The sequence below is a fragment of the Mus musculus genome, chromosome 9 (assembly GCF_000001635.26).
Source record: "Mus musculus strain C57BL/6J chromosome 9, GRCm38.p6 C57BL/6J".
NCBI classification, from domain to species: domain Eukaryota; kingdom Metazoa; phylum Chordata; class Mammalia; order Rodentia; family Muridae; genus Mus; species Mus musculus.
The window spans coordinates 114066059-114079240 of record NC_000075.6 but is presented as its reverse complement, the minus strand read 5'-3'; the positions used below and the strand labels follow the sequence as shown (position 1 = coordinate 114079240).

The window sequence follows — 13182 nt, the reverse complement described above, 5'->3', positions numbered from 1 at the left end:
AATTTGCCTTTTCATCACGGTATACATCACAGCAGCGGAACTTAAGACAGACCAGTGATGGTCTGTGTTCTCATGTGCAATTCCCTAAGGACACACAGCATTGAACATCTCTTCCTACACTTGCTTGCTGCCTGTCTATTTCTTTGGTGAGGTATTTGCTCAGGTCTTTTGTCCATTTTTAAGGCAGATTACTCTTTAGTCACTGCTGAGCTTTGAGAGTTCTTTGTCTGATTCCCATGGCAATCCTTGTCTCCCGCAGACCTGTCCGTTTCTCGTTTGTTGGTACTCACTAGCTCACCTTTCTTGTGCTCAATGTCTCCACGCTTATACATTCAGGTCTCTCTTGCCTAGGAATGGTGCCACCCACCGTGGGCAGTGTCTTCCCACATCAATTAATTTAAGACAACTTCTACAGCCATGACTACAGCCAGCCCAATGTTAAGAATCCCTCATTGACTCCCTTCGCAAGCAATTCTAGGTTCTGTCAAATTGATAAAGTCAACTCTATACACGTCATAATTTGTATTCTGCAACTTTGCTATGATCAATTTCAAGACACTTTTGTCAATTGTTTTAGGTTTTGGGGTTGGAGAGTTGGCTCAGTGCGTAGGAGCACTTGCCCAAAAGTCTGATGACCTGGGATCTAGCCCCAGAACTCACACAGTAGAAGAACCAAGGAAAGAACCAAGTCTCACAAGTTATCCTCTGAGCTCCTATGTACCAGAGCATGTGCATGCCCGATTACCCACTAAGCAAATGAATAAAGAAATGTTATAATATTGTTGGGAGTTTCCCGCCTATACAGTTATTTTATCTGTAGACAGACAACTTTAGCTTTTCTTTACTGCTCTGTCCACCTTTTATTTTATTTAAAGAGATTGACTTTTATCATTTTTAACTGTGTTTACTTGTGTGTGTGTGTGTGTGTGTGTGTGTGTGTGTGTGTGTGTGTGTGTAAGTATATGTTGGTTTCCCTACAGCTGGAGTTACACACAGGTGATCATAAACCACCTGATGTGGGAAACCAGACTCAGGCTCTCTGGAAGAGTAGTACAGGCTTTTAGCCGCTGAGCACTCTCCATCCCCCTCTATCCACCGTTTCTTCCCTTACAGCTCTAGCTGTAGCTTCTACTTGAGGTTGGAAATCAGGGGTAAGAGGTGCATTGTTTCTGATCTTACTGAGAAGGATTTGATCTCACGCCATTCAGGGAAACAGGGGCAGCAGGGTTTTTTAAATAGATGTTCTCAGGCGTCTTGAGGAACTTCCTCTCTATTTCGATATTGATGAAAGGGTTATTTTATTATCCACGGGTGCTGGATCTGGCCAACTTTCTCCTGACTCAATAGCCATGTGATATTCCTTCTGTAGTCCATTGATGTAATGTGAAACCAGATAAGCACACTTAGTGTGTGTGTGTGTGTGTGTGTGTGTGTGTGTGTACAAGCATGCTGTCTATATGGGAATGTGTGGGTCCATGTGCTCATGTCTGCACATGCACAGTTCAGAGCAGGACATCAAGTGTCCTCCTCTGTGACTCTCCACCCGGCAGCTTTAAGATATGGTTTCTTACTAACCTGAAGTTTAGTAGACTGCTTGGTCATAAAGTTCCCTCAACCCCAACCTTGTCTCCATCCCTGGTTCTGGGGCCGTAGGCGTGTACAGCGTTTGCCTTGTATGATGGGCATCTGAACCCAGGTCTTCCTACTTTCGGAGTAAGTGTTCCTATCCACTAAGCCATCTTCCCAATTCCTGTAAATTTGGAGTGGGGTGGAGCACTACATAGCCCAGTCTGACCTCAAATTTGTGATTCCCCTGCCTCTGCCTCTCTGGAGTGGGAGGTTCCAGGCATGCCACCACACGTGGCTTGTGTAATTCTTTTATAGCTTGTTAGATTGGATTTGCTAATGTTTTCTTGTCTGTGTTCATGAGATAAATTGGTCTGTAGTCCTCTTTTCTTGGAATGTCTTGTCTGGTTTTGGTTTGGAGGTAATAATGGCCGCATGGAATGAATTAGGAAGTATTCCTTCTGCTTTTAAGTTCTGGAAAATTTCATAGAGAATCAGCATAATTTCTTCCTTAAATGCCCAGGCCCATCTGTGCCTGATGCTCTCTGTTCTAGAGTTATTATTTATTTTGTTCTTTAACAGAGAGAGGCTAATTGAGATCGCTCCTGTCTTAACAGGGATGCTAGACTGTTCTTTCAATGGACTGATTTATTTCATCTAGGTTTCAAAGCTGAGGGTGCAGCTACTTAGATCTTTTAAAATATATATATTTAATCACATGTATTTATGTGTCTGGGTTTGGGTTTGTGCACATGAGTGCAGAGAACAGGAAAGGGCACCAGAAGCCCTAGGGCTGGAGTTACGGCTGGTTGGACCCACCCAGCCTGTGCGCTGGGGAACCAAACTGTCTGCTAGACTTGTGGGCCACCTGATACAGGTGCTGGGGTCTGAAACTACGTCCTCTGCCAAAGCAGCAGCTGACTCACCTGCTGAGCCATTGCTCCAGCCCTAGTTATATACTCATATTATGTTTACAATTCTTTTAATATCCATGAGATCTGTAGTGGCTCTCCTTCCCCGCCCCCACCCCCCAGGAGCAGGGGAAGTCTCACTGTGCAGCTCTGGCTGACTTGAAACTTATTATGTATGTGTACTGGCTAGTTTTGTGTCAACTTGACACAGCTGGAGTTATCACAGAGAAAGGAGCTTCAGTTGAGGAAATGCCTCCATGAGATCCAACCGTAAGGCATTTTCTCAATTAGTGATCAAGGGGGAAAGGCCCCTTGTGGGTGGGACCATCTCTGGGCTGGTAGTCTTGGTTCTATAAGAGAGCAGGCTGAGCAAGTCAGGGGAGGCAAGCCAGTAAAGAACATCCCTCCATGGCCTCTGCATCAGCTCCTGCTTCCTGACCTGCTGGAATTCCAGTCCTGACTTCCTTGGTGATGAACAGCAATGTGGAAGTGTAAGCTGGGTAAACCCTTTCCTCCCCAACTTGCTTCTTGGTCATGATATTTGTGCAGGAATAGAAACCCTGACTAAGACAGTATGCAAGGCTTGAACTCATAGAGACCTCCCTGACTATGTCTCCTGAGTGCTGGCATTAAAGACAAGTGCCTCCACACCCAGGTGGTTTTTCATTTCTTTCAAAAAAATATTTGTTTTATTATTTGTGTATGAATGTGTGTGTGTGTGCACGTGTGTGTAGGTGTGAGTGCCCACGGAGCCCAACAAAGAATGTCAGCACCCCTGGATCTGGAGTTAAGAGAGTCATGAACCACCCAATGTAATGTGGACACCGGGACTCCGAATCCTGTCCTCTATAAGAGTATTAAGTGCTTTTCACTGTGTGTGTGTGTGTGTGTGTGTGTGTGTGTGTGTGTGTGTGCATGCATTTGTCCATGTGGATAAGGGCATTGGCCTCACAGGCCTGATTAGATTTTACTGTCAAATTGACTCAACCTAGAGTGATCTGGGAAGAGGGAACCTCAATTACTGTGATCAGTCACGGCTGTGGATGCCCACTCTGGGCGGTACCATCTCTATGCAGGTGGGTTGGACTATATAAGAAAGCTCGCTAAGCCAGAGCCAGTGAGTGAGCCAGTAAGCAGCCTTCCTCCGTGATTTCTGCTTCAGTTCTTGCTTGAGCTCCTGCTCTGACTTCCCTCAATGATGACCTGTGACCCGGAAGTGGAAGCAAAATAACCCCTTTCCTCCTCGAGTTGCTTTTGGTCTGGGTGCTTTATTTCCCATCCAAGTACTAACCAGGTCGACCCTGCTTAGCTTCTGAAATCAGATGAGATCGGTTGTGTTCAGGGTGGTACGACCGTAGACAGAGCACTTTATCTCAATAGAAAAGTCCAGAACCTATGTTACTCTTGGCTTCTCAACTTGCTTTCTTTTCTATTCTGTTTGTTTGTTTGTCTGAGTTATAGGGAACTGAACCAGGGCCTCACACTGGTGAGGCAAGCAGCCTACCATCGAGTTAAGCACCCAGCTCTCTCTTAGCTTAACACTGGTCTCCATATGGGGAGCAAGCTCGGGGGCTTGTGCTCACCTAAATTCTACCTCCAGCGACTAGAACAATCACGAGATGCTCAAAACCATTCTAGACAAGAGCCGGGCAATGGCGTCCCATCTCCTCTTAAAAAATCCAATACAGTTTTCCTCCCCCACAGATAACTCTTCTCAATGTCTCCAGTCTTATCTCAGATTGTCCCTCCTGCTGGGGACAGTTCTCAAATGCACCAAGATCTTCCTTGCTACTGTTCAACATGGCTACCCAGCTCGGAGTCTTCTAGACCAGTGGTCCTCAAGCTATGGGTCAGGACCCCTTTAGAGACGAACGACCCTTTCACTGGGGTCGCCTAAGGCCATCAGAAAGTGGAGATGTTTACACTACAATTTATAAAAGTAGCAAAACTACAGTTATAAAAACTAGAGCAAACGAAAATCATTTTATGGTTGGGGTCACCACAGCACGAGGTATTAAAGGGTCACAGCGTTAGGAAGGTTGATGGCCACTGCACCACCCACAAAGGCCAGAAAACTAGAAAATCCACAGCAGACAAGGAACAGTGCACACACAGAGAAAGAGGGAGCCCTTGACGTGGTAAAGAGGAAGAGTGGGGAAGACTCACCTCTATTTCCTTTGCTTCTAGGACATGGAGTCACTAGACTATATTTGAGCCTAAATTTGAACACAGAACACTCAAAATCTTGAAGGAGCACAGTCCTGGCCACAGCCTCTAAAACACCCACGTAGTTAGAGGTTAAAAGATAGGCTGAGCCGGGGCTAGAGAGATGCCTCAGTTGGGGAAATTTCCCAAAGCCATTTCTGAGGCAGGGGGACTCCTCCAAGGCAGACCTGAAAACTGGTTCCTTTCAAAAATTCCCATCTGTCTTGTCTTGGGGACAGCGAGGATCCAGCTCTTCTTGAAGGCATAACAAAACTGCCCGTCCCTGCCTGTCTTTATGGGAAGCAAAGGTGACTGTCATGTATGGGGTGACAATGCCTGCAAGAAAGGGACATTGAGGCCGGCTCGGTCTCAGGAGCAGAGACAGCAGCAAAGTGTTGGCTTGGAGTGTGGCAGACAGAGTGGAAGGGAAGCCTGAAGCCTCCAAGCCCCAGGCTGCCCACCCAATGGAGAAGCTCCCAAAGCAGAGGCGGGACACGGGTACAACGATGGGAGAGGGAGGATGGGAACGGGACGACCCAAGTGGAAGAGGCGTATTTCATCAGCATCCCGTCAGTTAAAAATAACTGCACTTATTAGTCGAAGTGAGATCACCACAGGACTGGAAATTCACTGTCTGAAACAAGAACACCCGAAGGAAAAAGCCGCATCTACACATCGGGGGATGAGCTCGGCTTTAAAGAAGCGTGGGAGGGGCTGCGCGCATGCGAGCCAGGCCCCATCTTCTCTCTGGGCATTTTAGCAGATGCCTGTCTGCCAGTTTTGAAGTAAGCACCCTTCATTTTCCTGGCCTTGCCAGAAGGGCGCAGCACCAGTGACTCGGCCGTGATGCTCACCCAGAGAGAGGGTATGCTGTGGGGCATCCAGTTGAGCCTCACCTATGCTGAGTAGGAACCGCAAATCCTCCGAGCTGAGCCTCCACCCCCTTGGGTCCTCTCCGCTGAGCCTTATTAACTGCATGTGCTAAGAAACATCAGGAGAGCTCACGGAGCAGCACTTGACAGTATGGAGGAATCCCCCTGGCCAGCCCATGCTTGCTTTGGCCAAGGAGGTGTTCCTTCCCTCTGTAACCTATGTCAACGCTGTAATCCCCACAAGGGAAGAATAGCCTCTCCATCGCCAAGCTTGGAGGACTGAGGAAAGGCTTACACAGTCCATCTAAGGCAGGACGGCAGGACCGCAGGACCGCAGGACCGCAGGACCGCAGGACCGCAGGACAGGTTACGATGGGAGATAGCAGCATTCCTCAGCAGACACTCTGAGGTTGGGTGAGCTTTCTACCCTGTCAGTCAAGCACCTGAGAGTAACGCCTATAAACTGACCACTAGGCTTGACTTGAGTGGAGTCGTTTCTTGTCCTGTCATTGGGGTCCTCTCTGAGGTGAGATGTCTCTTCACATCTCACTAGGAGAAACTCACTGCATGGGAGGGACACACACAACCGTTTGTGAATTCTCCTCACCTGCATTTGAGAGGAGGCTGTAGAAACGGTACCCTTTAACCCTAGGAGACTTTGCCCTGCATTTCCTACGAGCAGTGGTGTTCTTCTACCACAGCAGCAGTAATGATCAAAAGCAGGGCATTCCGACATTGGTGCCATGCTGCTCAGTTCACAAGCCACATTCAAATACCATCAAATAGAGTTGTTTTATTTCTATCTAGTCCAGGATACAATCCCAGATTGCCTTTCATTACCAAGTCTCTTTTTCTATTTTAAACTAGGACAGTTGCTTAGGCTGCCTCTGTTTTTTCAACTCTCTGCTTTGTAATTTATTTTAGTGAGTGAGTGTGTGTGTGTATGTGTGTGTGGTGTTGTGTGTATAGTGTTGTGTGTGTAGGTGTGTGTAGTGTCTGTGTGTGACAGGATGTCTGTATGTGTGATGTATATGTGTATGTAGTGTCTATTTGTACTGTATGTGTAGTGTTGTGTGTATGGATATCTCTGTGTGTCTCTGGGTATCTGTGTGTGCAGGTGTGCATGCCCGCACACACTTGTGTGGAGGCCTAAGGAGGATGCCAGGTGCCCCACTCCATCACCACTTGCCTTACCCCCTCCAGGTTTCATTTTCCTTTGAACCTGAATCTCACCATTGCAGCTCCCTAGGAGCAAGGCTGCCTCCAAACCACAAGCAGGCTGTAGATTTATAAATGAGTCTAGCTAGGATTGGTATAGGAGCCACAAAAATTGTAGGGCTACCAAGTTGTCATTCTAAGTCACTCTACTCTGGAGTGGCACTTAACGTCATAAAAGCTACAGAGGACCTGATTCCTTGAGATCACTAGAGGAGCCAGGTTCTGTTCTGTTTCCCTCAGGGGTCAACACTGCCAATGTCTGGGATCCAAACAGCCATTTGAATTCATTTATAGAGTGAATTAGATAGATAGATAGATAGATAGATAGATAGATAGATAGATAGATAGATTAGATAGGCAGGTAGACAGAGGGGCAGACCCAGACAGATCTTGCTCTCTCTAGATATTTGTAAAAACAAGGCCGCATCTCTTGGTTCTTTGGTTGGACCGATGGAGAGATGGTTCTGATGGCTTTCCATAGAACGCAGCCAATGGAGACCCTTTCATAGAAAGAAAGCTCACACTGGAAGACAGGCTGGCCACTGGTGAATGTGCGGCAGGCATCTACTAGCACTCATGGCAGTGTTCGTGTTTACTGATTTTCTGCCGTCTTCCCTGGACGAGGTTATTTGCTGCTTCCAGAAGCAGCCCAAGGATTTGTGCTTTTAACAATGTGGTCTGGTGCTTCTAATGTTGGGAGAAATCTGGGGCTGGGCAGATGGCTCAGTGGGTAAGAACACTTGCTGGTAAGCCCAGAGACCTGAGTTTGATACCCAGGATCCACATGGCAGAAGAGCTCTGACATGCACACACACACACAGAGTGACACATGTGTCCCCAGATGTGTACACATACAAGCACATAAAAAACATTTTAAGAGAAGTCTGGGAAGCCATAAGTACCTCCCAACCTAGACTGCATATAAAACTCACCAGGGAGGTTTTCCAAAGCTCAGTGCTGGGGCCTGGGAGCTCACCCTTGTATCCCACACTTGGGAGGTGGAGGCAGGAGGATCAGATGTCACTCTTGGCTACACGGTCATTTCTAGTCTAGCCTGCACTACACTCGACCCTGTCTCAGAACAAACATCCTCAGTGCCCAGAGTATGCAGATGAAATCCTGCAGGACCAGCACCCACGTGCCAGTATTTTTAACACTTCTCAGTGAGGAGCCAGGCAAAACTTGTTTCTGAGACCGACTAGTAAGCCTGGCATTTTCTCCATCACATGAACAGTCCCATTCAGCAGCACGTGTCTCTGATAATGAAGACCTACCCACCACAGCACCCCACAGTACCCACAGTACCCCACAGTACCCCACAGTACCCCACAGCACCCACCACAGCACCCCACAGTACCCCACAGCACCCCACAGTACCCCACAGCACCCCACAGCACTCCACAGCACACCACAGCACACCACAGCACCCCACAGCACTCCACAGCACCCCATAGTACCCCACAGTACCCCACAGCACTCCACAGCACCCCACAGTACCCCACAGTACCCCCACAGTACCCCACAGTACCCACAGCACCCCATAGTACCCCACAGTACCCCACAGCACCCACAGCACTCCACAGCACCCCACAGTACCCACAGCACCCACAGCACCCACAGCACCCACAGCACCCACAGCACCCCACAGTACCCACAGCACTCCACAGCACCCACAGCACCCACAGCACCCCACAGTACCCACAGCACTCCACAGCACCCACAGCACCCCACAGTACCCCACAGTACCCCACAGCACACCACAGCACCCACAGCACCCACAGCACCCACAGCACCCACAGCACCCACAGTACCCACAGCACCCACAGCACCCACAGCTGCTGAGAAGCCTCCCACCAATTTTCTCTGCACCACCTGGCCAATTTTTCCAACAGGAAGTTGACTTTTTCTCCCCCACAGGCAGAAATCCTACATCCCATGCATCTCTTTTTTTCAGAAGAGGGATTTTTGAAGATTTATTTATGGGCTTGGAGGGGCTGGGTTCAATTCCCAGCACCCGCATGACAGCTCACAACTGTCTGTAACTCCTGTTCCTGGGGATCTGACATAGAGACATACATTCTGTCAAACACCACAAATAAAATGCATATAAAAATAAGAAAGAAGAAAGAAAAAATTTAAAAGGTGTATTTAATTATTCTATGTGTATGAGTGTTTTGAGTGTATGTATGCATGTATGTATATATGGGCACCTTGTCTTGAGCCTTCCTGTGGGTGCTGAATCCTCTGTGAGAGCGACCAGTGCCCTCTGAGCCAATTCTCCAGCTCGGATATGGGATTGTTTTATGTATGCCCTCGGTAGGAAGAGAGACAGAAGCCTAAGCATCGATCCTTGAGGAGCTGTAGCAGACACACCAGGGCTCTGCTCTCATTCCTTAGAAACCTGGACCTTTCTAGCACGGGGTTCCTGATGGGCGCCTTCACCTCTTTGTAGGAGGGTGGCATTGTACTCATACAAACAACATCCCAGAAGTCACGTTTCCTGACACATCCCTTGACCAATGATCGACAGCTATCATGGCCCCTTTGCCCCCTCAGAAAAATCTCGATTCTGCACTGTGACGATTAGTTTTCATTATCAGCTCAGCTGGATTTATCATGTAGGAGATGCAGCTCCAGGTGTGACTGTGTTTACAAGGGCTGTTTAACATGTCCTCAGAGTGGCTGGTGCCACCCCACGACCTCTGGGGGAAGAAGGGTCTGAAGGACAATGGCCTTCGTCCCCTGGATTCCCAGGTACAGACCCAATGCCCACAGCAGTCTTAAACTCCTGCTGCCAGCAGCGTAATGGACTCTCCCCTCAAACCGGGAGCCTGAGTAAACACCTGCTTCTCTCTGTCACCTTTTGTCACAACAATGAGTCATTAACCGGGACATGCACACCATCTCCAGAGGCTCTCTGAAACACCGGCTCAAAGTTCTCTTCTCTGCCACACCTCTGTGAACTCTGCTTAATATGTACCAATGCCTGGCCACCTTCACCCTCCTGTTCAGGTTCTCACTGCCCTATCTGTGTTCCTAATTAGAGCCCTTCTAAACGTTTATATTTTATTTATTAACTCTTATTATTTATTCATTTAAATTTTTTTATTTATTTATTTATTTATTTATTTATTTATTTATTTATTTATTCCAAGACAGGTTTCTCTGTGTAGCTCTGGCTATCCTGGAACTCACTCTGTAGACCAGGCTGGCCTCAAAGTCACAGATATCTGCCTGCTTCTGCTTCCTGAGTGCTGGGATTAAAGATGTGTGCCACCATCATCCGACTTATTTATTTTATTTTTAAAAATTATGTGTGTGTATGTGCACCTGTGAATGCTAGTGCCCACAAAATCCAGAAGAGTTTATTGGATGTTATAGGAGGTTGTCAGCTGCCCAACATGGGTGCTGGGCACCAAAGGTCCTCTGGAAGGGCAGTGAGTGATCTTAGCTGCTGAGACAGCCCTCTACCCGCCCTGGGAAGACTCAAGAAAGCAAGTTCAGAGAAGTGTCACCTCAGAGTGTTTGTCTAGATGGCCTACCCATGATAGCAGCTGCCACTCACAGCCTCCAGGACCCTTACAGGCACTGACCTTCGTCCTTAATACAAAGAGCATTGTACTTAGCACCAGGAACTGGGTGGCTGTCAATTCTCACGTCCACAGCTCTGGAGACTGGCTGTTCACCACTCCCTTTGCTACACACGGTCGTCCTGAAACAGACAGAGGAGGAGCCTGGGTTAGGAGAACGTCTTTGGGTTGAAAAGAATTATTTTCTTCCTTCAGCTGAGTCAGCAGATATTTGGGTGAATCACGACCTTTGGGCAAAAGCATCCAAAAAGAAACATTCTCCACAGACAAAGGTCACGTTTTGGGGAGACGTGATGCTGGAGTTAACTCAAAGGCATCAGTTCAGCTCTCAGAGGCAATGCCTTTTGATCCCGTCCGCGTTCTTTTTTTTTTTTTTTTTTTTTTTCCTGGACTATGGAACAATTCCTCAAAGGAATCACTCAAGTTTCTCTTTACATTCTGTGTAGTTACTGCATGGGCTTGTGCATCTGAAGATCAGAGGACAGCATGGATCAGGTCTCGCCCTCTACCACACAGGTTCCTGGTCCTCAGGCTTGGCAGTGAGCTCTTAATCTTTGGAAAGACACCCAGAACTCCCCCGGCACACAAAGCTTAGCTTCGACAGCATCGATTCTCTCTGAATAGCCAGGGTCAGTCCTGTCCTCCTGCTCAGCCTCTTGCTTCTCTGAGCACCTGCTGGAGGGACAGCTGACTTCCGGAGAAGTGTGTGTGTGGGGGTCTTCTAAGTGATGCCTGCTCTTAGGTTCTTCCCTTCCTTTGGAAGCTCAGAGTGCAATCATCGGAGTGAAACACATCACTAGGACACAGTTCTTTTTTATTCAGGAAGCCCCTCCAAGAGCCATTACTCCTTGATAAAGTTTTGAAGCTTGTAATCTCCTTCTAACGCCTTTTATGGGCTTTAGGTTCAGACTCAGGAGTGTAGAAGACTTAAAGACTGGCTGGGAGGAGAGCTGGGAGGAGTGGCTTATGGTTGGAAGGAGGAGGGTGCAATCATTTTGCTAAATCACCTTGTCCGACATGTCTCAGAGGTCTATAGAAAGCCACAGCAAAACCTGGGACCCTGGTGCCTCCAATCATGAGCCTAGGAGGAAACTGGAGTAAGACAGAGACTGAGGTGGGACTTCAAGGAGAAAGGGCATCTGAGCTGCCTCCCACAGAGAGGGAATGGAGCTAATTGTTGAACCACCAGAAGACAAGCTAGCATAGAAGGGAGTAGTCTGGGATCCTTAGGCAAGTTACTCAGATCCCTCCAGATGTCAAGCTAACTTGTAAGATGGAGGTGCTACAGCTAAGGGTATAGCTCATTGATAAATCTGTGCTTGGTGTGTATGAGGCACCAGAACAAAATGGTGGCTAGGGAGGGGCCACTGAGTTCACCAATCTGGATCAGGCAGGTTGCATAATCTGGGTGGGATGGGAGCATCTGAGAACACAGAGGGTTCACAGTGGGTCTGCCCTCTGTATCACCCAGGCATCTGTATAGAGACACAAAACCAGCGTCCCTCAGGCTGGACGCTGCATGGAGGTGGTCTCCACCACAGATCCTCTGAGTGGGTGCTAAAGAAGTGGTAATCACTACACGAGACCTCTCAAGTGCCAAACCATCTCTCCAATCCTGCTTTCTTTTCTTTTAAAATTCTAATTGCGACATATAGTTTCATCTCCATCACCAATTTCTCTACGTTGTTTTTATTCTCTCTCCCTCTTTCGTTTACTCTGCATATCTCCTTCTGAGAGGGATCCCACTTTCCTACTTCTCTCTTTGGCTCTTTTCAATCAGCTGTTAGATCGATCCATTAACTTTAGGGTTCTTAAAAAATTTATAAAATATTTCCATTTGACTCCTTTTATAGTTTCTCATGCTGTTAAATTTCCCCTTGCCTTTTATATCTGTGAAAAATTTTAAGGATTGTCATCTTAAAAAAAAAAAAAAGATTTCTTTTCATTTTATGTATATGGGTGTTTTGCCTGTATGTATATGTGTCTGTGCAGGCTGTGTGTGCCTGGTGTCAAAGGAGGTCAGAAGAGCATATAGAATCACCTGGAATCTGAAGTTACAGATGGCTGTGACCTGCTTTTTCATGCTGGGAATTAAACCCAGGTCCTCGACAGAAGCAGCCAGTGCTCTTAATGGCTGTGCCATTTCTACAGCCCCAAGGGTTATCATCTGAAAGTCACTATCAACTGATGCTGAGACATAGAATTTCTTTTAGCTTTGTGTCTCCTGAATTTTACTTACCCTTAGTCTCCTAGTGTGACTGGTTCTTTCATATTGTGTGAGAAATACTACGCTAACAAAAATTGTTTGTTGAAATAAGTCAAGGCCTAGAGTGGAACTGTCTTCCTTAAAAGTAAAAATTTATGGATTCTTCCAGATACCTGGAAGCCTGAGATGCTGTTATCATCTTTGAAATCTAAAGAACAGATGCCAACACTATTGGGGCATTTCCCCCAGCTAATCGTAAGACTTACTTCTCTAAAGCATTCCGTGGATTAGGAACTCAGCACACAGTGGGGCTGCCTGTCGTCTGCTCTGTAGTGTCCAGAGCAGTGTTTTTCAACCTTTCTAATGCTGCAACCCTTTAATTTAGTTCTTCATGATGTGGTGACAGGAAGCCATAAAATTATTTCGTTGCTACTTGGTAACTGTCATTTTGCTAGTTATGAATTGTAACGTAAATATCTGTGATTTCTGTTGTGATAATCTTACTCTGGTCTAACGGCCTTTTCATAGGGGTTGAGACCCAGAAGTTGAGAATCACTATGTGGGACCATGAAAGGCAACCTGTTTTCTGGGCGAGTTAGGTTCAAACCCTAGAG

General features: G+C 47.1%; 1 protein-coding gene across 1 annotated transcript in view; it reads right to left on the bottom strand.

The window, feature by feature from the left end:
- Susd5 (sushi domain containing 5) overlaps nt 1-13182 on the bottom strand; it is a 41380-nt gene that overhangs the window by 19493 nt on the left and 8705 nt on the right. The window contains exon 3 of the mRNA NM_001101510.1: nt 10366-10484. Within this exon, the coding sequence (NP_001094980.1) occupies nt 10366-10484 (119 nt within the window). The remainder of the gene's footprint in view (nt 1-10365; nt 10485-13182) is intronic.